Source organism: Meleagris gallopavo, chromosome 5 (assembly GCF_000146605.3).
Source record: "Meleagris gallopavo isolate NT-WF06-2002-E0010 breed Aviagen turkey brand Nicholas breeding stock chromosome 5, Turkey_5.1, whole genome shotgun sequence".
NCBI classification, from domain to species: domain Eukaryota; kingdom Metazoa; phylum Chordata; class Aves; order Galliformes; family Phasianidae; genus Meleagris; species Meleagris gallopavo.
In genome coordinates, this window is record NC_015015.2 from 7,110,002 (window position 1) to 7,137,904 (window position 27,903).

Below are 27,903 nucleotides of genomic sequence, written 5' to 3' on the forward strand. Positions count from 1 at the left end.
TTTGAACTATTATTGTGTTCTCTTTGTGTTTCCAGTTTGCACCAAACAATTAGTTACCTGGATCCAGTGAATGCTCTCCTACGTAAACCAGTAAAATTACCTTTATTAAAAATGCAAGTTACTCTAGTTTCTTACTGATGATTTAGTTGATGATATAAACTCACATCAAATCCTGAGCTCTAATGTTAAATCCTGCTAACTGGATTGCTCTTTGCTTTCCTTTTCCTTCCCTGCTTAAAGCTTTCAGGCTCCCCACACTGCTTCCCACATCCTAAAGCTATATCTTTCCAGAAACACATTCTGTGCATATACAGGGACATGCTGTGATGGCTAGATTTCAAACTGAAAGAGCTCCAGGCATTCCTGATTAGATCTGGACAGCAACTTTTCAGAAAAAAAGTGTTGGGTATTTTTTGTCAGTTATTGAACTGGGAAAACAGAAAACCTTTTGTAGAACTGCACTTACCAATTCTGACTGGAAGAATTCTTTGGGCCCAGAGATTTCTGGACCCAAAGAAAGAATACTCTCTCTGTATTCTGAATACTCTCAGAGAGTATTCTGAGTACTCTGGAAAGAATACTCTCATCATAACAGTCATCCAGGAATCATTCTAAAACAACAACTGTGCTTTAAGTCCTGATTGTCTGCACTGCCCTAACAAACACTATTTAGTCTCCTCTAACAGGCTGGTTTCTCGTTCAGTTGCATTTTAGATTTCATTTTGTCTTTCTATTAAAAAGGAGTTTAATGGCTTTGATTAGCCACTTATCCATCTACCTGTGTTTTGCATCACAGAGGCCTCCTCTAAACCATCATTAGAAATGATCAAGCTCTAGTGCAGTAATTCCATGTGTGCAGCTCCTCCCAGTTCTGGAGGCTCTCTCAGATGATGTCTGCAGGCTGTGAAGCATCCTACCCCTTCAAGAAGGTTATGTAAAACCTCTAACAGCTTTTGACCAAAAGTGAGAACTGGGCAACCTGGTTCTGTGCACAATGTTTTTTTAACTCTTACTTTCCACCGAATTTCCTGGTTTCTCTACTGAAGATCAGATGTTTCACTATGTGAAAGCGCAAATGTTGATTTACATAACCTTAAGTGAGAAGGAAATTCAGTGTGCTGTTTCAGAAACTGAACTGCCCTTTCTTGCATATTTTGCCTGTGAGCAGTACTTACATAACAAATAGCAGCTAGCTCCTGACGCAGGACACTCGCCTCCAGGCTTGATGTTGTTTTCATTGGATTTACTCCATTGTCATAAACTGTAAACTTAGTTCCCATAAGATTTGATCTATCAAAAAAATGGAAAATCCAATCACCATTTGTCAATAACACTGCCTCAAATATCTATCCTTTACTGCATTGTGGTTCCAAAGGAAGGACAAAGAATATGAAGTACAAATAGTTAACTCTAATCCCAACTGAATGGTAACTTCTAGATTAAAGGCCATAACAAAAATGTAAAGGTAGAGCAGGGCACAGTAAAGGTCCCTAACTGAAGACTTCTCGTGGCATCTCATAAACTAGTAAATTCAAGAAGGCAATTAAGAAACATCTGAGTGAGATTGGGGTTATCTTGTCTGATTGTTTTTTTGTTTTTTTTTTTTTTACAAAATGCTTGCCATCTAAAATATCATTGGCTTTCTCACCTGACTGCTACTCTGTTGGACTACAGTGATTTTCATAAGGTTATAAATAAGATTGGTTTTTATTACTCAAATGGAAATCATATCAAGGACTGCAAAATACAACTTAGAGCACACTAACACTGCATAATCCTCATTCTGTGTTTGCACTGCAGTAGCACATGAAGTTCTGAGATCCATATAGGCAAACAGCAACTAGTAGTATAGTTCCTTTCTTCAGGCACAGACAATCCAAAGACATATTGAGAGGCACCACATATGTCCCAACAACAGATGGATGTATGATGAGATGACAGACAGAAAAGAAGCAAGTGGTTCTGAGTAGAGTCCACTACATGCAAATATCTCTAATTAGGATCTCAAGAAATGGGCAAAACCCAAGAGATTTTCAGATTATCTAAGAGACAGAACTTCCAAAGTGTTTATATCAATAGTGGGTAGACACAATCTGCTCATGCACTTCTCAAAATCTCATTAAGATAAGCTGTCTGCATCTTCAGATGCCCATAACTCTTGAGAATCTGGCCTTTGAGTGTTTAAGAGTCTCAGTCTGCTGACTTTTAATCAATTATTTATTGATATTTACTTGAGACATTTTGAAACCATGTCTTGGATACTGCTTAACTGCATTAACATTACAATCTGATTTACCCAAACCTCCAAAGAAGTTACAATGATTAAAGGCTTCCTAATTTTATATGAACTATATTGAAAAAAAATAATCTGATATGCTTCAATCTTTACCTCAGTTTTCCAATAAAACTCTCTCCACCTCGAGACAGGTCAGTTGGGTCTATGGAGATGAGGTAATTAGAGGTTTTACTCTTCTTTCGTTTCCTTCCAGCTAACAGAAACACCTGAGCAGTGCAAAAAAACCATCATATTTTAGAATGCCAAAGGGGTTAGAGCACACCACATTCTGCTTTGATATAAGGAAACCGTAGGCAATTTTTCTGTCTTCTAGCAAAGTAAAAGAAGGTCTCCTGGGACTTAGCAAAACCAGATAAAAATCAGGATGGGAAAGTGACTTCTCAACCACTCAGTCCATTATTTATGGTTTAAATAATTAAATCCAATCTATTTTGTTAAATGTTTAATTCTAGGTTGCATTGTCTCTTCTGCTGGAATTGAAAATAGATGTTTTTCAGGCCACGGAATGCAGAAAGCCCCAGTTGCTCTCACAAAAAGGTGCCATGCCTGGATTACTTAAAGCCAGTGATTAAACATATGGAGAAAGGCAGCAGAACAAAGTGATATTGTTGTTCTGCTTTTGGAGGACTAGGGCAGGTCTCAATGATAAGGCATATAAAATACAAGATTACATTTTCCTTGTAAGACTTCTTCAGATTTTTTATTATTTTTTTTAATATTCAGATGCAACTGTTATGCTATTCAAGTTATTTTATGACCTTTTTACCATGCTCCCTTTCCAAGTGGAGGTAATAGGTAGGGTACATCCCTCGATCCATTCCTTTCTTGTCTCTTGTGATTCTGCATTTGACGGTGGCACCCTGTGGAGCAGGTCTTACAGCAAATTCCTCCAGATCATCAACATCTATGAGAGGCTCATTTGTGGAAGGACTAGGGGCTGAGGCCACTTCCTAAAACAGCAAGCAGAACTCAGATAAATTGAGATACCAAGTTATAAATATGAAGGAATGACATTTGCTGACAGCTGCGCTTAAAAAAACCACACAAAACAAAAGGGACACCCAGTTTCCTCCATTCTAGTTCCACAGAGGCCTTCAAGGCAACTTATCAAACTAAGGACATCTCCCTATTCAGCTGGTTGAGCTCTTGCTTAACAAAAGCCCACAAAGCAGTTCTCTGTCCTGCTGATGCTGAGCATACAGACACATCTGGCAAAGAAAAACCAGCAGCTGCACAGAGTGCTGTAACGTTAGAAAATCAAACTCTGGCTCACACTTTCCCATCTCAAAACTTTCCTCTTTTGAGAAGGTTCATACCTTCACAACAGTGTTCTTTGATGAAAAGAAGATATTGGATGGCTGAGAGACAGTTTAAGGTCACAGAAAACTCTAAAAGGGAGGAGAAGTCAGTTGAAGTACACAAAGGAGGGAGCCATCATCAACTGGTTTAACAAGAGCTGGATATTTGAACCTCTGAAGCTTTGTTTTATCTTCAGATAGCAGCAACAAGAGCAGAGTGAAAAAATGCTTAGAAAAAAAGACAATAGAAACAAAAGGACCTTCTGAGATCCTGCAAGAGGCAGAAAGGTAAATATTTACAGTTTACCTTTCTCTTCATTCAAGTTTGCTGTTCGTTTCTCCAAGTCATTATTTTCATTACTTCTGTGAACTGAAAGCTTTCACAGTAAATTAGCTGAGAGATGCTGTAGTACATATTGAAAACAAAACAGAAAAACAGGCCTATCCTGACTGTGCTCTGAACTGATGCAGTACACAGTGACCCACATGCTCCTTCTTCAGCACTGACCCCTTACTTACCTTACTGGATTTCTTGCTTGTGGCAGAACCAGGCCGGGTGTTACTGTTTAGCTGGGAAGAGCTAGAGCTGTCTGCATCTTCCTCATCCTCTTCCTCATCAAAATTCATGCTGCTTGAAATGCCTGAGGAGAAAGCAGAGCACTATGATATACTAATACTTGATATAAAAATATCATTTCTTATGTTGTTGCACCCTTAGGCTTACAGGTGAGAGAAGGAATGTGTGTGAGGGGCTTCATTATGTGAGGCACCATATAAATGAGTGGTGAGACAGCACCTGCATGGAGAAACCAAAACATGAGGTAGGAAATAGCATGGTCTCCATTCCACAGAGAAGACTGTTAAGCAGTGATGCAAGAAAAATACAGAGTGAGAAATTAAATATAAATTTCAACCCCATCAAGTACTTCAAACACAACATGTCTGAGTAGACAACCTATCACAGCCATTTGGAAACCTTAACAATTAAAATATGAACACTTCTAACAGCACACTTCTAACAGTTCCTATGAGATCCAATAAAAAGCAAATCTTACACTGCTTTCAATGAGGAAATGTTCCTATGCATATTTATTTCATGTAAAAACAGTACCAGCCTAGGCCAAAGGTACTGCCTTAGTGTGCTTAAAAATCTGACTTTAAAAGAATTCAAAGCCTCAGACATTTCAAAGGGGAACAAAACTTTGAACATCAAACAGGGCTGGGCAGCAAAAAGTATCCAACGATGGGACATTTGCCAGGTCTAGTTTTTCAGATGAAGCTACCCTGTACTCAAGTTTCTCATATCAGAGGCAGACTATGCAGTATTTCTCACCTGTTTTCTTCCCCTCAACCCCCCAAAAATCATGAAACAAAATAAACCTACAACCATCTGGTCCAGAATCTCTGCTATTGTTAAGCCTGACACAGAAGGATAAATTAAACTCAATGATTTCCAGGGCTAAACAGCATGGGCATAATTAACTTTTTTCTTTCTGACTTACCAGGAGCATGATCCAAGGCGACAAGACTGGACTGGGAGGTGGAAGAGGACCAGGATGTATTTGCATGGGGATCTGGGAAAGGAAAACTTCTATGAATGATTCTGCAAACTCAAGTAACTCATCAACAGCATTCTTTACAGGACTAAAGGCTTACCACATGGGGCTAAAACACTGCTGCCACAACTTTCAATTAGGAACATCATGCCCTTCTGCACAACCAAATTCACTTTCCATTTACTACGCCCACTGTCACTTTTTGGGGATTTAGAATAAAGCCTATAGCCCTGATTCATAGAGCTCAAGCTTCAGAAAGCATCATCCATGCTAAAAGGCTGTGCCACAGACACTTTTGTGAACAACATGCCCTTCATGGTAAGTTTTAGGCCTAATTCTAACACACATACACCAAAAAAAAAAAAAACCCCTTCCAGAACACAGATTCTATACTAATATTTATTCAGTAACATTGAAAAAGAATATTCAGATATTTGGATGGTCTAAATTCTACCTAAAACCTTGTGCCAAATGTGTGTGCATTATCTATCTTAGACTATCTAAATGGTGCTTCTGAACTCCCACAGGTACACACAGAGATTTTCAGGCAACTTAGTCACTGGAGCATGAGCTTGGTCTGCAATAAGCAGAGACTCAACTACCATAAAAATATAAATACTAGAGTCTGTACCAGTAATGGTTTGCTTCACTTCCAATTTTGGAAATGAATGAGGAAAATAGACACCAAAAAGCTCTTAAATATTTTTTATGTTATTGCTCTTTCCAGTTACTTCAATGCATGCCCTTTAAAACAGCTTTTGACACAGATGCATACCTGACAATAAAACAACACCAAAGCAGTAAGAGCAAATAAAAATGAAACAGAAGCATACTGCAATTTTTATATTTCATTCAGCTGTACCATGAGTGGTCTCACAATCTATTTGTTCAGTTGCTCCAGTGTGGACATACAGCACCCAGCACGACAGCAGGAAGTTTTAGGAGAACGTGGGATGCAGGGGAGCCTGAATTCATGGGTCAACTGGTATTTTTAAAGCAGAACTCACTCATTATTAATCATGCACATTAATCACAAACATTAGTTGTTAATGATGACAACCAATGTTCTAGTCAAATATGCACCATTAGGAGAAGGAATTCATCTCTTCAGCTGGCATCCATGCAGAAAAGCCATACTTGCCTATGTCAGTATAATTTGCTTCTACATTCCTGTAGAATGTTGGTGGGGAAAATTCTCTGCCTGTTATAGAAAAGCCTGCAGTGAAGACCTATGGGAAAGAATGCTTCAAAGAGTTCCTGTGTTGTTCTTGAATCCAGAAATCAAACCTCTTCCTTCTCCAAATGTCAAAAGAGCTGTAACTTTAGGTGGAAAGAACTAAGACTGGGGGGTTGGAGATTCATCATCCTTGAGGTCCCTTCCAACCCTGGCCATTCTGTGATTCAGTGATCTGAACAAGTTGTTCATCCCAAGTCTTTACAGAAACATACAAGAAATTGATAAACATGAAGACTGAAATTTAATTATTGAGTGGTGAAGCCTAAAGAAGTCTGGCTCTGTCCAAGTGACTCATTTGCCAGCAAGGACCTATACATATTAAAACTTCTGAAATTAAAAGGACAGATATTTCCTGCAGGAACTAAATGATTCTAGCTATGGCAATTTCCAACAGATGGAGAAATCAAATAAAACATTTGGCATTTTCTTGCAAACAGCATATTCTCTTCACACTCAGCTACCCTATGCCCTCTTGTCTTGTCACTGAGCTTGACTTGCTGAGTGATCCTCAAAGAGGAGAAATGCATATGCTGAGAGAGGTTTCTCTCCACAAAGTTAAAGTCACAGAGCAGAATTGGCACAAATCAGGGTAAGCAAATCTAATGGGACTTGACCTGCCCCCTCCCATTAGGCCGGCTAGCATTCAGCTCAGTGATTTTCTCCTCTTGCTCCTGTTACATGCAAGAGGTGGACTAATGGGAAAAAGCCATTCTAAATGCTTTGCAGACCAATGGGGACACATCAAAAAGGACGTGCCACAAGCAGTGAAGCAGCAGTGGGAATCCATATAAAAAGCCCTGGCTCTACATAAATGTTTCCAGGACTACCGGGATACTATCAAGTCTCCTTTACTGGTATCAAGTGCAAAACCACATAGGCAGAGTAAACATATTTTTTGGAGATACTACTAGTTGCAGTCCTGTCTTAATACTGTCTTAATACTTTTCTTTGTGTCCCACAGATGACAGTTCTGTTGTTAATAAAAATTCTCCCCAGCATTCCCAAAAACAAAGCCCCTACACAGACTTGAAGCATACCAGTCAAACAGCCTCAGCAGTGTCTGCTCTGATCAGGAGTATGATCAGTGCTGGATAAAAAAAAAAAGGTCATGCCATATATTGCTTCTACTGAGAAAACAAACAAAAGAATTGAGAGAATAACATCAAAAATAGAAATGTCCCCCAGAGTAAAAATCTGAGTGCTCTGACCTAATTTGAGAAGTCTGCTGATAATTTTTAAGTCCACAAGCTTTAGTAAGTAGTGTGTCCAACTATTACATATTCTGAGCCATAGTCGAAGTCAACACAATCATCACACAGATCAGAACTTGTTAGTCATGCCAACATTCCTTTGACTCAAATGCCCAGGAAGTGCCCCACTTGGATTAAATATGCCCGTTTCAGTTGAAGTTGCTCACATCTGCAGAGTAATGTCCCAGGAAAAATGAATCTTAGTGAGAACTGTGCTGCAGACAAGAAGCGTGCATTTAGATATGAATAGCCTATTCTAGATGAGTCAAGTTTGCACTTACATTTTGCTCTTTATACACAAGGAGTTTATTCTTAAAGCATCAGAGTACGCTTGGCTCAAGCCATCTTAGCCTCAAAAGCCATGCACTGAAGAAGAAATCCTCCTAAATAAGTGCTTTCAGAAAAAGCTCTGTGAAGATTTTAGGATTTTTTCCTTCCTACGGATAATGTTTAACAAAAGATAGTAACACTGCAGGAAGGAAAGCACAGATGCACGAATGCGTACATACACAGTCTATCTCCTAAATCATGTGTGCCTTTAGGAAAAAAAAAAACCAACCGAGAGCATTTCAGGACAACGTGGGACAAATGTTGCAGAATGCAGTATTGTAATTTTCACCTCTCCAAGCATGAACACGCATTGTGAAACCATGAACACAGTTTAACCAACAGCAAAACTAAAACTAATATTCTAGTTCAAATATTGTTATTCCATACTCTTCATCAGCTGTCACATAAGTGATTTCCGGAGTCATAAAATATCAAAATGTAACAGATGGATATGAGCATTAGCATCTGCTTGGTGCTTTAATAGCCACACTGTACTGCAGATGGGAATATCACAGTTCTGAGAGCCTGGGGAACATTTGTTCCTTGGGACAAGAGAGAACTTCATTATTTTTAGAGACAGAATAGAAGAGAGCCTGAAAGGAAGAATATCAATCTCTGCTAGGGCTGAGCATGAGAACAAGAAAAGGAATCAGCATTAATAAAGCTAGCAATGAGAATCTGAAGTGGCTTTAACTACTTACCCTTTTTCTGCATTGCTGTTTTAAGATCCTGCTTGCTTTGCTGTTGTTGGCCAGTAGCCATTTTCTCTCCATCATCTTCATCATGGCTAGACTGCCCAACAGTGAGAATCTGCACTTGACTTCCTGCTTTCTGAACATCATCTTGAAAAGCAGCTGGGCCATCAATTCCTGTCAGACAACAGCAACAGCCTTAGTTGTCATTGTGTCAGAAGTTACTGAAAAGAGAATCACTCTCTTATAAAAAGCATGCTTCTAGGAAACAAAGAGGTCATACTTAATAATACTTTCTAGACTTAAGCAAGACTAAAATAGTGCCAGAGGCAAAAGCCTTACTTCCCATATGCTGTGCTTTAGAATGTCCAAGAGGTGATCAGAATTTCACTGTTGCCCTCCTCATGCTGAAGGCAATGTACCCATTCACGGAAAACTGATCAGAAATCAAATGGAGAAGAAAGACAAATAACAAACGCAGTTCTCCTAGGGGGACACAACTGGTTTGGAAATAAACCTGAGTCCCAGATTCTGCCATATTCCCTATAAAACATGGAGACTCCCACTAAGAACCAAGAAACCTAGAAAATTCACCTGCAGGAACTAGCAGCATATACTACAGGAGCATCAGACTAACAAGCCCAAATATGCCTACCAATTCAGTAAACTGTCATACAGCTAGAAAACCAGAATGAAACTATACAGAGATAATAAATATCCCTTGCAATCTCCATCCTCGGAGACACTTGAAATCAGACTGGACACCTGGGCAACCTGCAAGGATGGAGGTCAAGACAGTACATGAGGCACCTTCCAGCCTCAGCCAGGCTGTCATTCTGGGTTCTGGCTTTATTTACCTCCTGATTGCTGTATTTTGCCTCTGAAGATATAAGAATGAAAATATGGAGTGAGGGGAGTGTTTTTATCATAAGCTAACTTCTTTCTTCAGGACAGTAGGTTGAAACATCAGACTGCAAACATACTTCAGCTCTTAGTGAAGATTTAGTGCTGGAATATATAACTAAACTAGCTATATAAAAAAGCATTTCTGCACCAATAAAAAAGCACTATTATCATTTACAGACGTGGTAAATAACATAACCCTTTGCACTGCAGCTGTTTTACAGGCTATGTTTTAAAAGCATTACAAAGAGCTAGCTCAGTATGAGAATATGCTGCTCCTCAGACCAAACAGAGCTGAATGAATCCTCTAAGAATGAACTGTTAGGGCCTGGGGTATTTGCAGACTGTCATCTGTAACAGAAGTCTCCACGATTACCATTACAACCTTCCTTGCCAGTAGCTGTCAACTTGTGTTACAAGGCAACTGGATGATACACTAGCATGCTTAACTGTATGTTGCCATACCTGATGTCACTGTCATCCTGGTGCAAAGCATAAGTGGAAAAAAAACTGGCCCACCCCCTCAGTAACAGCGCTGACTGTGCTACCACATAAGATGCAGTCCAACACCACAGAAGTATTTAAAAACTTTCAGGTTAGATGGAAAAAGAGAGAGACAAAACAAGAGGAGGTGTGACTGACATTTCCCACAGTCAGATTTCAAGGTCAGAAGGAATTATTGACTCTGCTGCATCATGCAGAACCTTATGGCAAATTCTGCACCAATCTGTAAGTTCCGGCCTACTTACAGTAAAACTAACAACAAATAAACAATCTGTTTGTCTAACCTAGGAAGTCTAAATGAAGCTGAAGGAAATGTTTCTATCACCTTGGCAAGATAAGAGTTTCAGGTGCTCTGTGTGACAGTGAGTGCACTGCAACCCCATGGCCACTGCTCTGCTGGTGCTGTATACTCCATGCCCAACATGCGTGACTCATTCTGAACAGGCCTAACGAGTTCCTGCTACTTGATTATTTTTACACCACCTGTTAAGCAACACACATTCTACACCATAAAGTACCTTGTCCCTTCAGAAGTCAGTCCCCAATGCATCTCTCAACCTTACCTTTGATCGGTGGAAGGAACTAAACTTTCTACGTCCCTGTATGTTTTTCTGTCCTCCGCTTTTCAAATCAATTCCAAATTCTTTGAAAGTTTTCTCTTTGAAGCCTGGAGAGCCATTAGTTTAGTTGTGGTCTCCAGTGCCATTTCCTGCATAACAACAGAGCTCCTCTCACCTTGGTTTTCATCTTTCAGGAGGTGTTGTTTCCCAGGACAGTCTGCCAAACCACAGGTGCTCCCCAAGTGCTTTGTTACTAAAATACTGCATTATTGAAAACTGAACATAAATCCTGCATCCAGCTTTACAAAAATGCATGCTGCCTAAATGAATTCTAGTTCACTGGACGAACAGATTGCTGTCTCACAAGTCTTATAATTCACAACACAAAGCTGTTTATTCAGCAAGCTTTGCCAGCCGTGATTTAAATTCTAAAAGTTTTGACTGGAAGGCATCAGTCCCAAAACAGAGAAGACCTCTTTTCAACATATTTACTGTTGACACTTCTCTTAGGGAACGGCATAAGTCTAACTTACACAGTGTGATATGGATGTTGCAGATACCCGCACTTTAATCTCATGCAGCCTCAGTCAAATCAAACAAAGAAGAGGTCAAAAACAAACATATAAAAATAACGAAAGCTACAAAAAAAGTAAATTTAACTTTCTACTTGCCACCACTCACAAAAGCACAAGGATTTTCATCAGGTCGTCGATATACTGAAAGGCAGCAAATGCAAAACAATGGCTGCAGTGAACTGAGAAAAGCACTGAACCTGAGAAAAGCAGTAACAGAGGAAACTTTAAAAAGTTTATGGCATCCAAATATGCTCATACCAACTTGGGCAACAGAAACATTTTTAGCTACCTAAGTACACTAGCAGGGACAAATTTTATGTTGAACAGTGTAATTCCCAATGCTGTAGGCATAATGTAGGCAGTGAGCAGACTAGCAGGTTTGCTGACTGAGTTATTTCAGGATAAGTACTACAGCAAAGGTATTCTAGAATAGAGAATTGCTTGGATCCACTGCAGTACTTGAAACGATTCTAATCATATTAACCATCATTTTTAAAGTGACCAAAGGCTAATTCTTACCATACCATTCACAGTGTCAAGCATTAAGCACCCACGAAATGAACAAGATGCTCATCCCTTGTGCACATCTAGACCTTATTAAGTTTTGGATACTCGAAACCTAACTTTGTGAACCCATTTCAAAAGGAACAAAACACCCTAATTATTCTTCTTCCAAGCAGATCAATATCTGCAGCAAAAGAACTGACTGACAGCAGTAGAGACAGCACTGAGGCTGCTGCTTTCTGATGCCTGCAGAACATCTATGCTCGCATCCCGTGCTGTCAGGAACATCACGTATTATTAGGCAGTAGGACAAAGGCTACCCTGGCAGGGCACGCTTTTAAAAAAGAAAAATCAATTCCAGCATTCTAAAGCATGCATCACTGGTAGAGGGTGTTATTAAGCATTACAAATGGTTCTGCTGGTGACTCCATTGGTGTCAACTGCAAACATCCAGGTCTGGAATCCCCAGTACAAGAAAGACAGGGAGCTGTTAGAAAGGGTCCAGAGGAGAGCCACAAAGATGATCAGGCGACTGGAGCACCTCTCCTACAAAGACAGGCTGAGGGAGCTGGGCTTGTTCAGCCTGGAGAAAAGAAGGCTGCGGGGTGACCTCATTGCAGCCTTTATTACCTAAAGGGAGCCTACAGACAGGAGGGGAATCAACTCTTTGAAAGGGTTGATAACAGCAGGACAAGGGGAAATGGTTTTAAGTTGAGGGAGGGAAGATTTAGGTTGGATGTCAGGGGGTTCTTTACAGAGAGAGTGGTGAGGTGCTGGAACAGGCTGCCCAGAGAGGCTGTGGATGCCCCATCCCTGGAGGTGTTCACAGCCAGGTTGGATGGGGCCTTGGGCAGCCTGGTCTAGTATTAAATGGGGAGGTTGGTGGCAGGAGGGTTGGAGATTGATGATCCTTGAGGTCCCTTCCAACCCTGGCCATTCTGTGATTCTGTAATTCCATTGAAGGGAAGGGAAGATCTAGCTGGGCAGAGAGAGAAAAAATGAAAATAACCTCTGTAGTATCATAATATTGTGGTGAGGGTGGGAGGAGGGGGGGAAAGCAGCAAATAAATTTGATGCCACAGATGGTTCATGGCAAACACAGGATTAACTATAATATTTGTGTCTGCGCATGCATTATTGCAGTTACATGTATATGTGCAACGTAGTTATATGCAATGGTACTAAATGCAAGCACACACATTTCTTTTATATATGTCATGTGATGTCTGTGTATTTTGTTCAGTCATAGTTCAAGAGGCTGCTTCATCATCACCTGCCTAATGTCTGAAAGCACTTTCAAGCCTGCACAATTGTGATATTTGAGGTGAATCTCTCCCTTTCTTCTCATTCTTTGCCTCACTGCCTCCTTGTCCTTCCACCCACCTACTGGAAGGATGGTTCACAGAGCAATAAAAGTAATAAAAGCAAACAACTCATGTCTGCAGGTTCAAGTTTCCAGTTTAAGAAGAGTGTCAGGAAAGACAAGCTGAGTGGGCTGTGCCAAAAATAAAGTGCTTATAGCTAGATGCAGGCTTTCTACATTTTTCTTCCCAAGGGTAACGTAGAGAAAAACGGATGGACATGTCCTTGAATATCTGTTAAGAAGAAAAGGAACTCTTTATATTACCCTCTAGGCAACTACAAAGGAGGGCAGGGAGGAAAGAGGGAGACTGAAACAACCCTGTTACAGAAGCAACTCCCTTCAGTTATGACCTTCTGGAAAACTTTGACACTGTCGTGTCTCAGAGAAAACGTGGAACAACCAGAAATAAAAAGCAGGGAAAAAAAACCAACCAGCTGGCATTCACTGGCATTTCCATCCTACATCTCCAACTTGTATTCTGTTTTCAATACCTGTATTGAAAACTGTATCTCAGCACTTCAAATCTTATAGACAGAACTGATAATAAACAGAACATTTTGTTGCTCAAGAGATAATCAAGAAAGAATAACACCTTTCTTTTTTTACAGAGAGAGTGGTGAGGTGCTGGAACAGGCTGCCCAGAGAGGCTGTGGATGCCCCATCCCTGGAGGTGTTCAAGGCCAGGTTGGATGGGGCCTGGGCAGCCTGGTCTGGTATTAAATGGGGAGGTTGGTGGCCCTGCATGTGGCAGGGGGGCTGGAGATTCATAATCCTTGAGGTCCCTTCCAACCCTGGCCATTCTGTGATTCTATGATTCTTTCACTTGGAGGGGGGTGTGGGTTCAAAGAGGAGGAATAAACTACATCCCATCCAACTGTGTAAGACCAGGGAAAGCTCAGAGAGGCAGCTGGTGAAAGTGACCACTGCTTACAGATGAGGACCAGAACAGACACAAGGAGAGATACTGCTATGTGACAATAGCAGACAATGCACAATGTTAGTCTTATATAAATCAGTTCAAGCTTCAAAAAGTGGCAAACTACCCAGCAATATTTCCTATTGGTACTTTTACATGGACTTGTAAGCATAGGAAAGAATGATTAACTGATTAACACACTAAGTTTTAAGAATATGCTTAAGCTGTTTGTGTATCAGACTCAAGAACAAGCCCAAGTTATGTCCTTCCTCTGCAAATGCAAATGCCATTGACACACTAGAAACTTTCCTTCATTTCTTCTTTAAACGTGCCTTAAAAGGAAAGACACCAGGTTAGACAAGCCACTGGTCAAACACAGAAGGTACATCCAAGTGGACAAGGCAAGGCTGCAACCAGCAGCAAGGCTGCTATTACAAACTGCAGAGCAACTCTTCTGCCAGCTTAAGATTGTAGCTTCAAAAGCCTACTCCAATTTCAGAGACGGAAAAATCCATTTTTATTATACCAACACAGAAGTGATCTAGCCTAAATTTCAGCTGAAGGAAGGTCTACTGCTAACATTACATCAAGTCAATATAGCAAGCACTCGAGCAGCAAGCTCTACATTCACCTTCATGAAATCTAGAAAACCATAGCTGGATTTCATCACTATTAAGTCTGTGTGTTCCTAATTTGTAACTTGGAAGGGCTGTAACAGCAGGGTTTTTCTTGGTGGAAACTCATTTGCTCCTCCTACAACCCTTTCTCTTTAATGCACAGGAAACCAAGATAAATCCACTCTACATAAAGTCTTTTATTCCTGTAAGAGTAAGTACTGTGATGAGAAATAATGCTTCGTGTCCAACAAATGGTGCTACTTTCTAAGTTGGCCAGCACTAATGTAGTTTCTTGTTACATAAAAAATGGGACAGGATACACAAATCAAAACAGACAGACAGGCATGAAAGAGAGGAAATAAACATGGAAGAAGTAAATAAAATCAAAACACGAAACAGTTATCCTGGCAGAAAAAGTGCTGTGTGTCAGAGCTTCTCATCTGCTTTCTGGCTTTCATATGTGCAGTAAGGGAAAATGTTTCCTAGAGCATGCTAACATAGTATATCTATAGAGGATTCAGTAAGAAACAAACCCTCATGGAATGACTTATAAATTTTCATATCAGATTTCACTTTGAATTATGTTCTGGCTTTGCATGTTTGTTTGTCTGTTTTTTATATTGATAAAGGTCCTTTTTATCTTCCTGATTTGCTTCTGCATGATTTACTGCAAAAAGCTAAAAAAAAAAAAGCACTTTACTTCACAAACCTACACTGAGAAAAAAGAAAACAAATTAAAAAAACAACAACCAACTACTTCATACCACAATGTACAACCTCAATTCTGAACAAATAATCTAGGTATTTGGGATTTAAAGATGTTCTGGTCTTGTATTTGTATCCCATGCTGGGTGCATGTTTTTCATAGGTACTTGTTACAATTGTTTTCACTTGTTTGGACTATTTTTCTGTGGTTCACTAATATTCTTATGCAACACTTCTTTGCATCACAAAGTTTAAAATCAAGTCACTGTTCAATCCATTATTTCCACCATTTTATGTATTCATTTGCTTCATTTTTTGCCTTTTTCCCAATATCAAATATTATGTCCAACAGTAAACTTGGAAACCTGGCCTTTCAGAAATACCACTATGAAATGCAATCAATTTACTGCATTTACAGGCTTTTTCCAATAAAAACGATGTTTCTTTTTAAAAACAGACACAGTGTATTTGGGATACATCATTAAGAGAGTAGTAAAACAAATTTAGAGGAAGTTGCTAAATGCTACACTACCCATCACAGAATTACAAAATGCAGTGAACCCTGGCTCAGGAGCAACCACCAGCTCTATGTGAGCAATTAGCCACATCCTTCTCTTGCCCCGTGTCAGTGTAACCTCATTAAACCTACTACTTCCCTCATGTTTATCTTTGGACATTGTTCTGATCATAGTTTCATCTTCTTTGAGCCACTTGAAAAGGCATTACACATCTAAGATCAGAGTAGGATCATTACATTACAGCTGCAAGAGCTATTCATGTATAATTCAATGATTCTTGGTCTGAATTAGCTTATTATTCATAGGATCTAGTCCAAAGGTCTTTTTTTTTTTCTTCAAGCACAAAGAACTCAGCTGCACTCAGAAAAGTAATAGTATAACTAAACACTAACAGAAACCTTTAAAATGTTATCTTACCAAGTATTGTGCATTCACCCCTCAGCAACCATCCTGTTCACTTACGGGACATGTAGAAGTTACAGCATGGCACAGATCTGGACTGCTCAAACATTAACAAGTGGACAAGCTGCACATCCATCCCTCAAATATTACACAAAACTCCTTTCAAGCTGCTGAGAACAATGGCAGAGATTCTGAAGATTCTGCTAACTACACAACCATCAATAACTCAGAGAAAACTGATTAGAAAACATGCAAATTTAAACACTTACACATACATTGGTGTTACACAATGCAGATTACCCAAATTAAGCCTACTGAATCTGACCAGAACAATATTTTAAGTTCTATACATATACAGACAGCTCAAGCAGGCATTATGAGATGAAACAGAGCTTCAAGGCTATGCAGTAGGAATAATTTAAGTATTACTCCACACAGTGCTCAATTGCAGCCTCAGGAAGGTTTTCTTTTAAACTAGTAAAAGGAATTTTATTCTCCAGTAAAACCCACTTCAGAATAAAACTTGGCATCTGTATTACTATGCTGGAGTGGAATTACTTTTTATGTTAAATTCATAAATATTAGCTTTCCATTAAATAATTTTGCAAGTTTTTGCACAGAGTTAATTTTACCCTCATCTTTTATTTATTATTTTAAGCTTAAGTATTGACGAGACAAACATCATCTTTCTTTCAGATAAATAAATGAATAACTCTTTACCTCAGGGCCAGCCTCTGAAACCTGACTAACCCAGTCTCAGGGGGGCTACAGATATAGAGAAGCTGAAGATTCACACTTCAAGAATTAGGCTGCAATGTGGTTTAATGGATTTTGATAAGGTAGGCTCAGGTCCTGAAAAATCCCTGTAGATAAGCCTTTATACACTGACCTCAATAATTACCTTTGCTTGTCATTATTACCATTAAGTAGACTTATCAACAACAGACACTACACTCTACCTAGGAAATAATAGAAAGACTTCAGGAAAACATCAGATGGGAATACACTACGGCCTAGACCCAACAGTTTTATCCAAGAACTGCAAACTAGTGGAAAGGTATTCATTAATTTCATTAGTCACCAGCCATCAAATAAAACATCTTGCATATTATGATACAAAAATCTCTCTTTTGCGTATGTGTGCACACACAAAAAATCTTATATATATATTTATTATATTACCTACACTTCTGTCACTATCAATAGCTTTTTATGCTTAACCAGTATTACCCAAAATCATTGCAGACATTTTTTTCAAACACCCCACATAATTTTACCAGTTAGGACAGATTAATCCTAAAGTAACAACATGAAGAATCCCTCTGAAGATATTATCTTAGATCCGTCAAACTTAATTTTCAAAATTCTCACTGAACCTCAAATTTGTGTAGTGTTTAAGCCTCAGTGAGAGTCTTAGAATGAAGGCTGTTCCTCCAAATTACACTGCATGCAGACAGACAAAGAAAAATCATACTGGTGTGAGATGGTTGTCATTTCTTTAACACTGCAGGAAAGCATCTGTTTCACCTGTTTCATCAGGGCGTTTTACTCATCTAGAATTTGAATAAACGTTCTCCTTTGGAACAGACGTGGTTTACACATTCAGCCCTCCTTCACACACGCAGGTCCAAGTCATCTGCATTTTCCAATCCAATAAAAACTGCAATAAATCACTTTCAGATAATTCTCAGAAAGCCACTGATTTTCATAGAAACGAAACAAAAATAAAGAAGAAGAAGAAAGGTATTGGTGCAGTCAATTCAACATCTGACATTCAGCAGCATGCAGCTAACCTTTGTGTTTCCCTTTTTTCTCCTTTCTGGCACTGCCAGTCTGACAGCTTGCAGATGCTGCCTTGGCTTTTTTAGTTGATTTCGGACCTTGGGCATCCACTACCACCTTTACATCTTCCTGTTCGGCCTCCTGTACTGCTTGAGAGATTCAGGGTACCCCATGAAAAAGAAAAAGAGAGAGAAACAAGAGAGAAACAAATTGAAAGAGAGAAGAGAGAATTCTGAGAAGGCATAAAAATGTAAGCAGACATAGCAGAATTTGGTATTTCAGATAATTCATGCAAAGAGGAGATTCAAATAAATGAGAAATTGCAAAGTTACAGTAAAAAATTGGAAGCGTTAAGTTAACTGGGATGTAGTTCTTAACCTTTTCCCTCTTTCCAGTAACATGCTAGCTGCTAGCTTTCAGGCCAAAAATAACATCAGAATATTAATGTGCTGCTGAGCTATTGTAGGAAGCACATTTCTTCATCCTAAAGTCTGCCAGATTGATCACAGTGGCAGCATGAAGGCAAAAGAGCTTCATTTGGACTCTGTAGTGTCTATGTTTAAAACTATCCTAAAACCATAAACAAGGAATTACTGGTTTTCTTCTCAGAGAAACACACCTTGTACAACTGTCAGTACCACAGTACGATGAGTAGGACAGCCAGGCACTTCAAGGAGAAACTATAGACAAAGCTAAAATTACAGACTCCCCCCAGTTTGTACCATACAAATTAATTTTTTGAAGTCTCAGCATATTATGCGTGGCACGAACTATGAATGTCAGCATAATTCACATTCTGCTAGATGCTTTCAAAGTAAAAAGAGGCTTTATCACTTTCTACAAGCATGACACACTTTGAGGTCAATATTTCAACCAGTGCAAAGCAACACACGTCGTAACTCCTTTTGGCCAGGCCAAGCCTTGAATTCAAGTAACACTAAGGTAGAGAGGCATAAAAACAATCATCTTTGTGAAATACATAAAGAAATCATCAAACTTCACACCCCAAGCAAAATAACCTGTAGGTGGGCACTAAAAAATGTTGGCACCAGCTGCTGGTTGCTGTTAATTGCCAAGCCCCAGCTTTATGAGGTGACTGATTTATCCCACAGGAATATGACCATGGCTCTCAGGGCCTCCCACCATTTCTTACTCCCAAAACTAAATTGTTCCTTAAAAATAAATGAACGAATAAAAAAACCTCAAAGGAATCTCACTGAAAAAACTGGCTACCTATAAATTTAGGTAAAAACATATCTGGCAAACTTCCGAAGGCCCCAGAAGGGCTAGTGATGACATGTGGACAGTCAGTTGTCCCTTTGAAAAGCAAAATTCTCCCCAAGTTTCTGGTCTCTGAGGCAACTTTTCTGTTTCACCAAATCCTCCATGCACACAAAGAGCAACACAAGGAGACACCAAGGAGATTCTCAGAGGAGTAAGATGGAGTCAGCCATGTCTGTGTGAATGCACCTTACAACCCCAGAGCTGCTCTCCTCAGTACAGCAATCCAGTATGAAGAGCATTACATTCATTGCACAAGGAGCATCTGGAGCACTCACTAAACACACACTCCCTTTTCATTACACAGAGGGAGAGTCCAAGTTTTACAGAGTATGTAGGTGAAATAGGCAGAGGCGTGAGTGATTAATAGCTCAAATAAACAGCTTGGCATTGCCCAGGTCCTCACTCCTGTCTTTTACCAAACAAATCCCAAGACTGCGGTCTCCTTGCTGAGCATCACAGAGCACTGCAGAAATGAACAAGACAGAACTGGAGAGAGAGTGCACAGCGTGTCAGGGAAAGTGGCACATACACAGCAGCATGGTATCCTATTTCCACAGGAATGGCAGCCTTGGACTAGGCAGGGAACCAAAGTGTCCCTGCTGCACGGTCTTTAAATAGGCAGGATTGGTCAGCCCAGCAATCTGTCCTGTTCTTGTAACTCAGTCAATCTATAAAAATGAGGGTATGCTCTTTCCATTGTTATAAAGATGATAATTCTCCGTTTAATTGAACTTCACTATTTTATAAATGACCAACATTCAATGACCAGTCAGTTCCCTTTTAAATATGACCACATTCATTCTTTCAGATGAAGTATCATCTACTTGGCCCAAAGCAATGATTAATAAGCAAGGGATGAAACATTCTGACATTGTACATTGAAAAGTTAAAGACTTATCCTCACTATCTGGTCAGCTGTCCTTCAATTAAACAAGAAAAAGCCCAGAGCTTTTTGAATTCGTTTGTCCCATGACTTCCAGTGAAAGATATCTGATTATAAGTACAGTGATGGGTGCTTCAAAGGCCAGAGAAGAAAATACCTCCATTACATTAATCTATAATGCAAAATTTCCAAATGACAGCCATTTTGAACTTACACCGTCACTGTTGTATATGGTAAACAGAACTTTCAAACATAAGTGATGGAGGATGAAAAACAAAACTTAAATCATAAATGTGCCAGTATTTACAGATGGGTTTGTGAAAGGAGTTTGCACAGAATCTCATAATTCTAAAGGAACTTTTAATGACCTGTAACATTTCATTTAAAGCACTAGCTCTAAACTAAATTCAAATCAAATCCCAAAATATCATCTTCATCACAAAACCCCACCACATTATCCTTAGCTATTGATTACCTAGAAAACAGCAGACTATCACTAGGGCTCATCCACTTGATAATGTCTTCTCTGGCCTCCCTGCATAATAGAAACTGCTATAACGATATGATCATGTGCTCAGTTGGATGTTAAAAAGTTAAATGATAAACAATGATACCTGTAGCACAGGACAAATAAAGACTTACATGCAGCTACAGGGATGAAGTTTCAACGAATGACACTCAAAAATGTATTCATTTCAAAACAAAAAAAAGATCAATTAACTTTTAAAAATCCCACTTCTTAACTGTCAGGTGACTACATTCAAAAATACAGCCCAATAACTCATATTTCCAGCTCTACATTATTAAAATCTTCATTAAAAAAATTAAGGATGATTTTTCCTTTTCAATTAGATTTGCATGCATTAGAATTTTCATTTAGACAAGACAGAAACGTGAGCAGAATGTCGTACATTGAGACATAATTCCAAAGAGCAAACGACACTGGACCATCGTGCCTCATTCTCTTTTGGACTCATAAACTGTAAGAAATTGCTTTGAGATAAATGGCAAGATATCAAGTAATATGATTTTAATTCTAATGTTATTCATCTTTTTGTTAAAGCGACTGCTCATTACTAACCCCAACACAGTATTACAAAACATGCTTTTTGGGAGACAGAAAATAGCAGAGGTTACTTTACCAATTGAAAATCAGAGCTAAGAGGGAAAGATGACAAGCAAGTGAACTGGTAACACAGCACACGGTCTTGACATCAAAGTGGAAAAGGGCCCTGAGCTGGCTTTGCTTTCCACCGTCAGGAATCCAACAGCCAAAAGTGTGGAAAGAAGTATTTCATGAACCAGTTCTGTGCTGGACAACACCAGGGTAGGGCTACAACTCATAATCAATGGGAAGGATGCAATTTCTACATTATTGAATTATCTGTGATGCAGACAATAAGGAACTGAAAAAAAATAAATTGAAAAACATCAAGTGAATGACAATGAAAAGCATGTTTTTTCTGTCTGGCCTTCATGACTGTAAGTTCACACAGGAAATTCGATTCAAAGTGCCTTGCAATAAAAATATTTTTCTTATTCATTTGCATGCCTATTTTTCTTGAATACTTGCATACTCTCATGTTCTTAAATGAAAAAAGGGAAACTAACATAACATACCAAACCTTCTCACATAACAATGCCATGTGATAGGAGAAAAAATATTTTTGATCAGTATATTATGTGAAGAATGAAGAAAGTAAAAAACTGCACAAGCACACAAAGAAATGGACAGATTAAAAAATTTCACAGTAGTGGAGAGAACACCTCATGTAGAAAGATGGATAAATTATGTGATGCAAACCATTAGCTCAACTCTATAAAGCTATTCACTCTATTTATCACAGTATTTATTTGTTCTCTCACAGTAAAAGTGAAATCCAGAAAGATTACCACGCAAAGAAAGCTAAACTACAGTTCAGTCAAGGGTGTATCTTAACAAATTGGGGCAAATTAGTTGTTCTTTTCCTAGTGTTGCCTGAATTGTTCTTGTGTTTCACAACATAAACAGCTCACCGCTTTGCTTTGTAATATATAAATCTTAGTGAACAGTGTTATTAGTGTGAATTAGTGTTACTTATTCTGGCTTCTTTTTTTTTTTTTTTGTCAATTTAAGATTATGAAGTGACCTAGCACTTTCACAATCCTAAAACAGACAACAGATTCCAGAAGAAATATCCAGAAGAAAGGCAAAACCACTGTATTGTAGAACCAAATATTTTGTGTACAGAAGGCCTACAAAAAAGAACATATTGAAGAAAAAAAGTTGTTACATGCAAGGGGCTGGATTAGGGCAAAGATGCTGGCATGTAAGGTAATATTTAGTCACTTAGGACTATTTGATGTTCACATTAAAATGCTTATAATCAAAGGCACTGTTCCTGCAGCTAGCAACTTACAGACAGATTCCAGTCTCCCAAAAAATTATGCTGCCTGTAAAATCACTTGTGGTTCTGTGCAGCTTCTGCCCATAACACTGGTGCATTATCAGGATAATTTTACAAAGGTGAAAATACTTGTAATTGAAGCTCAATGTGACAGGGCTGAGAGAAAGAACAAGGGTACATGAGGACTTGTTGGTGCTTGAGGGACCCCAGTTCCTTCCTTGCCGCATCTGGGACTGCAGAGGATGCTGCTGGCAGCAGCCAGCTCTGCCTGCTGCATTCAGAGCCTGTGGGATGAGTTCCCATTTGTGAGGGCACTGCCGGTGCTGGGCTCACTTTCACAAGCAGACTCCTTGTTCCTTTGGGAGCTGCTGGCTGCTGCTGCTTCCCAACATCAAACTGCAACAAGGAAATGTATTTCAAGTAGAAAGAGAAGGGCGCTTTTCAAGAAGTTTCTCTCAGCTGCCTCGAAACCTTCTCAAAACTTCTAGTACCAAGAAACACAAAGAGACCTCTAAACGACTTGCTACCTGCTGTTCTCTGCAGCTACAGGGTTAGTTCGTCTATTTTGGGAATGTACTAGAATGCTAATGACTGATAATAAATCAAGAAGATGCTTTAAAGGATGAAGGGTAAAGAGACTGCGGCTGTAAGGGAGATTTCAGAATATATGCTTATTGGAAGTTAGGTGTTTTGCCCACATGATACTTGGAGTGCTGCCGGATCTCTCAATATTAATAGTCTTGTCCATAGGACATTCCTGGCTGCCTTCAAAAAAATAAACTAACACCTCATTTCAAGGTTAGTGAAATACAAGGATGCAACACACAGTTCTGATGAATGCTTAAATAGGGCTTTTTTTCTGTTTGTTTGTCTTTTGTTTTAAATGGTTAATTGACATTCACTTATAAGTTGACAGCTTGGTAGTCATCAAAAACCTGTCTCTCACCCTTTATGACACAACACCAAAATGTCATGTCAAACTTAGCAGTCCAAACCTGTGCCTTTTACCTGAAATCTGCTGTTCAACACGATACAGAACCATTTTTCTAGATGTGCTGGCAAATGTCAAAAATGGAAAATAAGGAAGCAACTTTGCTTTTTAGCACATGGTTAATCAAAATCTCTAAATTGGAAATTGACATGAAAATTGTTCAGAGAGTTTCTAATGGAAAACAATTTTAATTCCAAGTCTTTAAAAAAAAAGCCACAGCTGCAACAAAATATGGTAATATTAATGAAAGCATAACTGGCACGAATTCAAATCACTGCCTTCCTTACTGCTGTGAAAAGAAAAATCTCTCCCTGGTGGAAATTCACCATTTCTATAGATATAAAATTACTCTTCCCTGTAAAAATGGGCTTTCATCATTTGCATGAAATGTGATTAAACAGTGTAATTAAATTGTTGCAGTAAGCAGTGTATCTCTGCATGTTACTTGGTTTGTGTATGTATTTGCAATCCAGACTGAGAAGAGCTGCAGTCATAGCAGAATTTTGCAGTGCCATATCAGGCTAAAATGTTTGTTCAAGTTTTGAACAAGCACTTCAAAATAAGGAGTGTAGAGATACATGAAACCAAACAAGTGATGTGACTGCAAGGCATCACAGAATGGCAAGCAGCATTTAATAAAAACTTTAAACAAGCAGGTAGCAATATGCTTTCTGAAGGACACTGAACTGAAAATAAACAAGGTCACAAGAAAGAGAAAGTAATGAAGGATTAAGCTTATCCCACTGAATAAATGATTGTCATCTTCTATATACAATCTATGCTTAATTTCAACACATGTTCTTATTCAGCTATTTTTAATGATGAAGCAATGAAGAAGTTGTATTTAATGCTACAAGAAAAACAGGCTTCGTTTGTAATAAACTGGAGCCAAACATCATGGAAATTAATGGAAGGAGACTTATTGCTTGAAATGGCAGGCAGATAATTAAGGATCTAACTTACAGACGTGGCCCCAAAATAATATCAATACATTCATTTCAGTGCCAAGAAAAAGGCCACTATGCTCATTTTACATGCATAATTCCTTCTCCCTCCACACAGTCAGTTTTGTCCTGGACTTAATCTAGAAATACTGCTATTGAAGTACTTTTCCTGCTAGTATGCTTAAATTTGCTCAGGGACATGATTTAGCAGAAGTTTGTTAGAGTAGTATGGTTAGGTTGTGGTTGAACTCGATGATCCTCAAGGTCTTTTCCAACTGGAGTGATTTTATGATTCTACGATTCCTAGGGGCAAAGATTATAAAACAAGAGATTTTGTTCCCATTAAATATCTCTCTGCAACCTCTTCCAAATAATGAAAATAATTTCTGGTCCTACTTGATCCACAGATGCTGTCTGGCAAGTAGTGGGAACTGTAGCAAACTGGCTCGTACCCCAGCTCAGACTAACTGGACTAACTCCACTCATGGACTAGAATGTCAAGGATTCATTTGATCTCAGGTTGGCCTGTTCAATCAAATTCATCTCAGTTCTTGCAGATAACTCAAATAATTTTGCTGTTATTAGTATTTTATAATATATTAGTTATTAATATTAGTTATTATTAATAAGCCAGTATGACAGTAACCAAAAGGATTTAGAGAGATATACTTCAACATGGAAGTTATTTATAAGCTGCAGGATCTGAAAATTCTTACCTAATGGCAAAGGGTGCTTATGCAGAAAGAAATCAGCTTAAGCAGTAAAATATGTAATTCCATGCTATCTACCTACAAAGAGCTTCCCAGGCTTCCAGAACAAAAATGATCTTGACCTTTTTTACTCTACTCTCTGACAATTATTCTGGAATTAAATCAGTTTTTATTCCAGAACAGAGTTGCCCAGAGAACCACTGCAGCAAAGATAACTGCAACAGAATAAGCTATGGCAGTGTTTGAATTTCTCAGTGCAGAAAGCCTGACATTTCAGCAATTCTGAGATGTTATCTCTGACCTACTTTGAGCAAAGTACCACAGAGATATCTCCAAATAGGCATCCAATTATTTTTCGAAATCAACCAGTGCTTTTGTGCTGCATAGAATTAATACAAGGAAAGAAGAGTAGAGGAGGATGGTAGGTGTAAAGTGTTCTTTTTGCAGTATTTGCTGTACAGGAATTGACTTAACAAACGTGTTCATCCGAGCAATGTAGTTCATTCAGCAGACCTTCAACTCCCATCAAAGAGTCATTCTTAACTAAAAATCTGCATGCCTAGAACAGAAACAAATGAACGGAAAAGAGCAGAATAGTTCTTTAGAAACAGCCCAGCTGTCTCATGCATCCGACATTCCCACATACAAATGTATTCATTGAAGGGGAAAAAAAAAGCACCAACCCTGAAGTTGAATACTGTAGTGAAAACCGGTCATCAGAACTAACTATGTATCGTGCAAACGCTAAGAACACTCCCAGAGAAGACCACACCAAAAAAGGATGCTTTCAGAGTTCTTGTAATATTTTCAAGAGTAATGTTCCCAACAAAAGATTTTAAAAGGCAATAAAGCACTTTACTAAGTAACTAAATTCTCCTAAGTTGGCTTTTGCTAACGGCATGGCTTATTACAAAGACAGCTGACCCCCAAAGGCTGACAAACTCTTAGGATGAATATGAGAAAGGTTATCTTTTGCTTCTCTGAAACCGTGTTAAATATTGAAAGGGTTTGAGAGAAAATCAGGAGATTTAAGGAGAAGAGATTAGTAAATATTCCAGTAAATGGTACAGTACAACATAACAGGAAGGGTCACACTTTACCTTAAGAGCACAGTTAATCTCACTTAAGTCAGAAAGTCCACTATGGTGCAAACTGTTGCAAAATTCACTTCAATTAACATAGATAAGAAATATGCTACCTTTTATAGGATTATAGTGCCTTTTTTTCTGAGCTATGAAAATTTAAACTTGATTCTACCTACAGTACAAAAGTTCAGTATATAATGGCACCTGATGAGCAAGAAGAGGAAATATGTTTTCTGTTTAAACAACATAAAAAACCTAAAAGTAAAAAAGTGACAATCATTTGTAAATCTACACTTCTCACAATATGATCTGTTACTCCAGCAAATGTCTGCTACAACCCTGTTAAAAGGTGTGACCACTAGCTGAAAATGACATTACACAAAAGACAAAAAGTAGAGCACACGCAGTGCACTTGAGAGAAATCTGAAACGACTGATAATTATGCTTTTGTTTGTCCTAAAACTAAGATTCTGTTTTGGCCTTTTTTGTTCCGGTGTAGATTCACATAGACATCTTAGGCTTTGGTTTTTCAGACATTGAACCCTAACTACTCTGCCACCTAATAGAATTCTCAATCTGAAAACAGCCACTGCACTCCCAGTACCCTTCTATTTCAGCTCACGTCCCACAAACTCATCAACACTAACAGAAGAAAGCCTTTGGCTATGGAGTTGAATTCAACATATGCAAAGCAAGAAAGACTGAAGATCACTGTTCTTTATACCTCTCGGATGTACTATCAGCCTGGAACGAGATCTATAAGAGACACAATATTAAAAATGTGTTACCCAAGTTTTCTCTAGGATATCCTGAGGGAAAGTAAGCACCTAAGCATCATCAGGGGCAACTAGCATGGGCTACCTGAATACAGAACTAAATAACGACTGGTTTCCTTAGGATTTATTGCTGATGACAAAATTCTCTGAACAGTACAGAAATGGCTTTACAATTTTTCACCTGAAGTGTCTCTGTCCCATTTGGAAATTGTCATCTTTAATAAGAAACCGCAGACCACAGTTTACAACTTTTGGATATTCTTCTCTACCTACTCACCTACTTTAATGAAACTTGCAGAAATGTAATATCTTTGAGGTTGTGATATACAAACTTAGTTGAAATTAGTTAAGAAGTTTCAAATTTATCATTAACACTGATAAGAGATCCATAGACTAGTACAGTATGAGCTTTACTTCAGAGGAAGCAAAGGCTGATGACACTTAAGTATTGCCAACTGCACTGAAAGGGAAGCTTGTTACCTTCCTCTGTTCCCTATCCTTCTATGGTCCGATGGCTTTTATTCCCAAACACAAATGAAGGTTATCAATTATTCACTAGAAAATAACACCTTTCTTCTCACAGCATGAACTTAGCATTGACAGCATCATACTACGACTTGCAGTAAACATGCATGCAATAGACCATATTCATATACCATGGTATATGGTGCTGCTGTTGCTGTTAAGATATGATTCAACCAATGGTGCTTGTTCTTCCGAATGTTTCGTTCTACGCGCTCTTGTGCGACTGTCCACATTGGACTGAACCATTAATGGCTCCTGGCGCTTTTTTTTCTGCTTCTGTTCTAGCAATGCTCGCTGAGGAAAATACAAA

General features: G+C 38.8%; 1 protein-coding gene across 2 annotated transcripts; it reads right to left on the reverse strand.

The window, feature by feature from the left end:
- Nucleotides 1-1,022: 1,022 nt before the first annotated feature.
- TUB (TUB bipartite transcription factor) lies at nucleotides 1,023-27,903 on the reverse strand. 2 transcript variants are annotated; one of them, XM_019615328.2, is made up of 8 exons: nucleotides 27,725-27,903; nucleotides 18,020-18,154; nucleotides 8,669-8,836; nucleotides 5,097-5,168; nucleotides 4,114-4,235; nucleotides 3,055-3,246; nucleotides 2,390-2,502; nucleotides 1,023-1,290 (listed from the first exon to the last, which is right to left on the reverse strand). In XM_019615328.2, the coding sequence occupies exons 1-8, from the start codon at nucleotides 27,837-27,839 to the stop codon at nucleotides 1,038-1,040; spliced, it is 1,170 nt and encodes a 389-aa protein (XP_019470873.1). In that variant the 5' UTR covers nucleotides 27,840-27,903; the 3' UTR covers nucleotides 1,023-1,037. The 2 variants fall into 2 exon arrangements, with proteins under 2 accessions (XP_019470873.1, XP_019470872.1); XM_019615327.2 differs by having other exon boundaries at nucleotides 18,020-18,157.

What these genes read in the sequence shown, in the direction of transcription:
- TUB (XM_019615327.2), bottom strand. Translation starts at nt 27,839, where the DNA reads ATGGTTCAGTCCAATGTGGACAGTCGCACAAGAGCGCGTAGAACGAAA. An exon ending in CAGCAGCACCATATACCATG is followed by an intron (nt 18,158 to 27,724) that starts GTATATGAATAT and finishes GAATCTCTCAAG; the next exon opens with CAGTACAGGAGGCCGAACAG. An exon ending in CAAGCAAGAAATCCAGTAAG is followed by an intron (nt 3,247 to 4,113) that starts GTAAGTAAGGGG and finishes TTGCTGTTTTAG; the next exon opens with GAAGTGGCCTCAGCCCCTAG.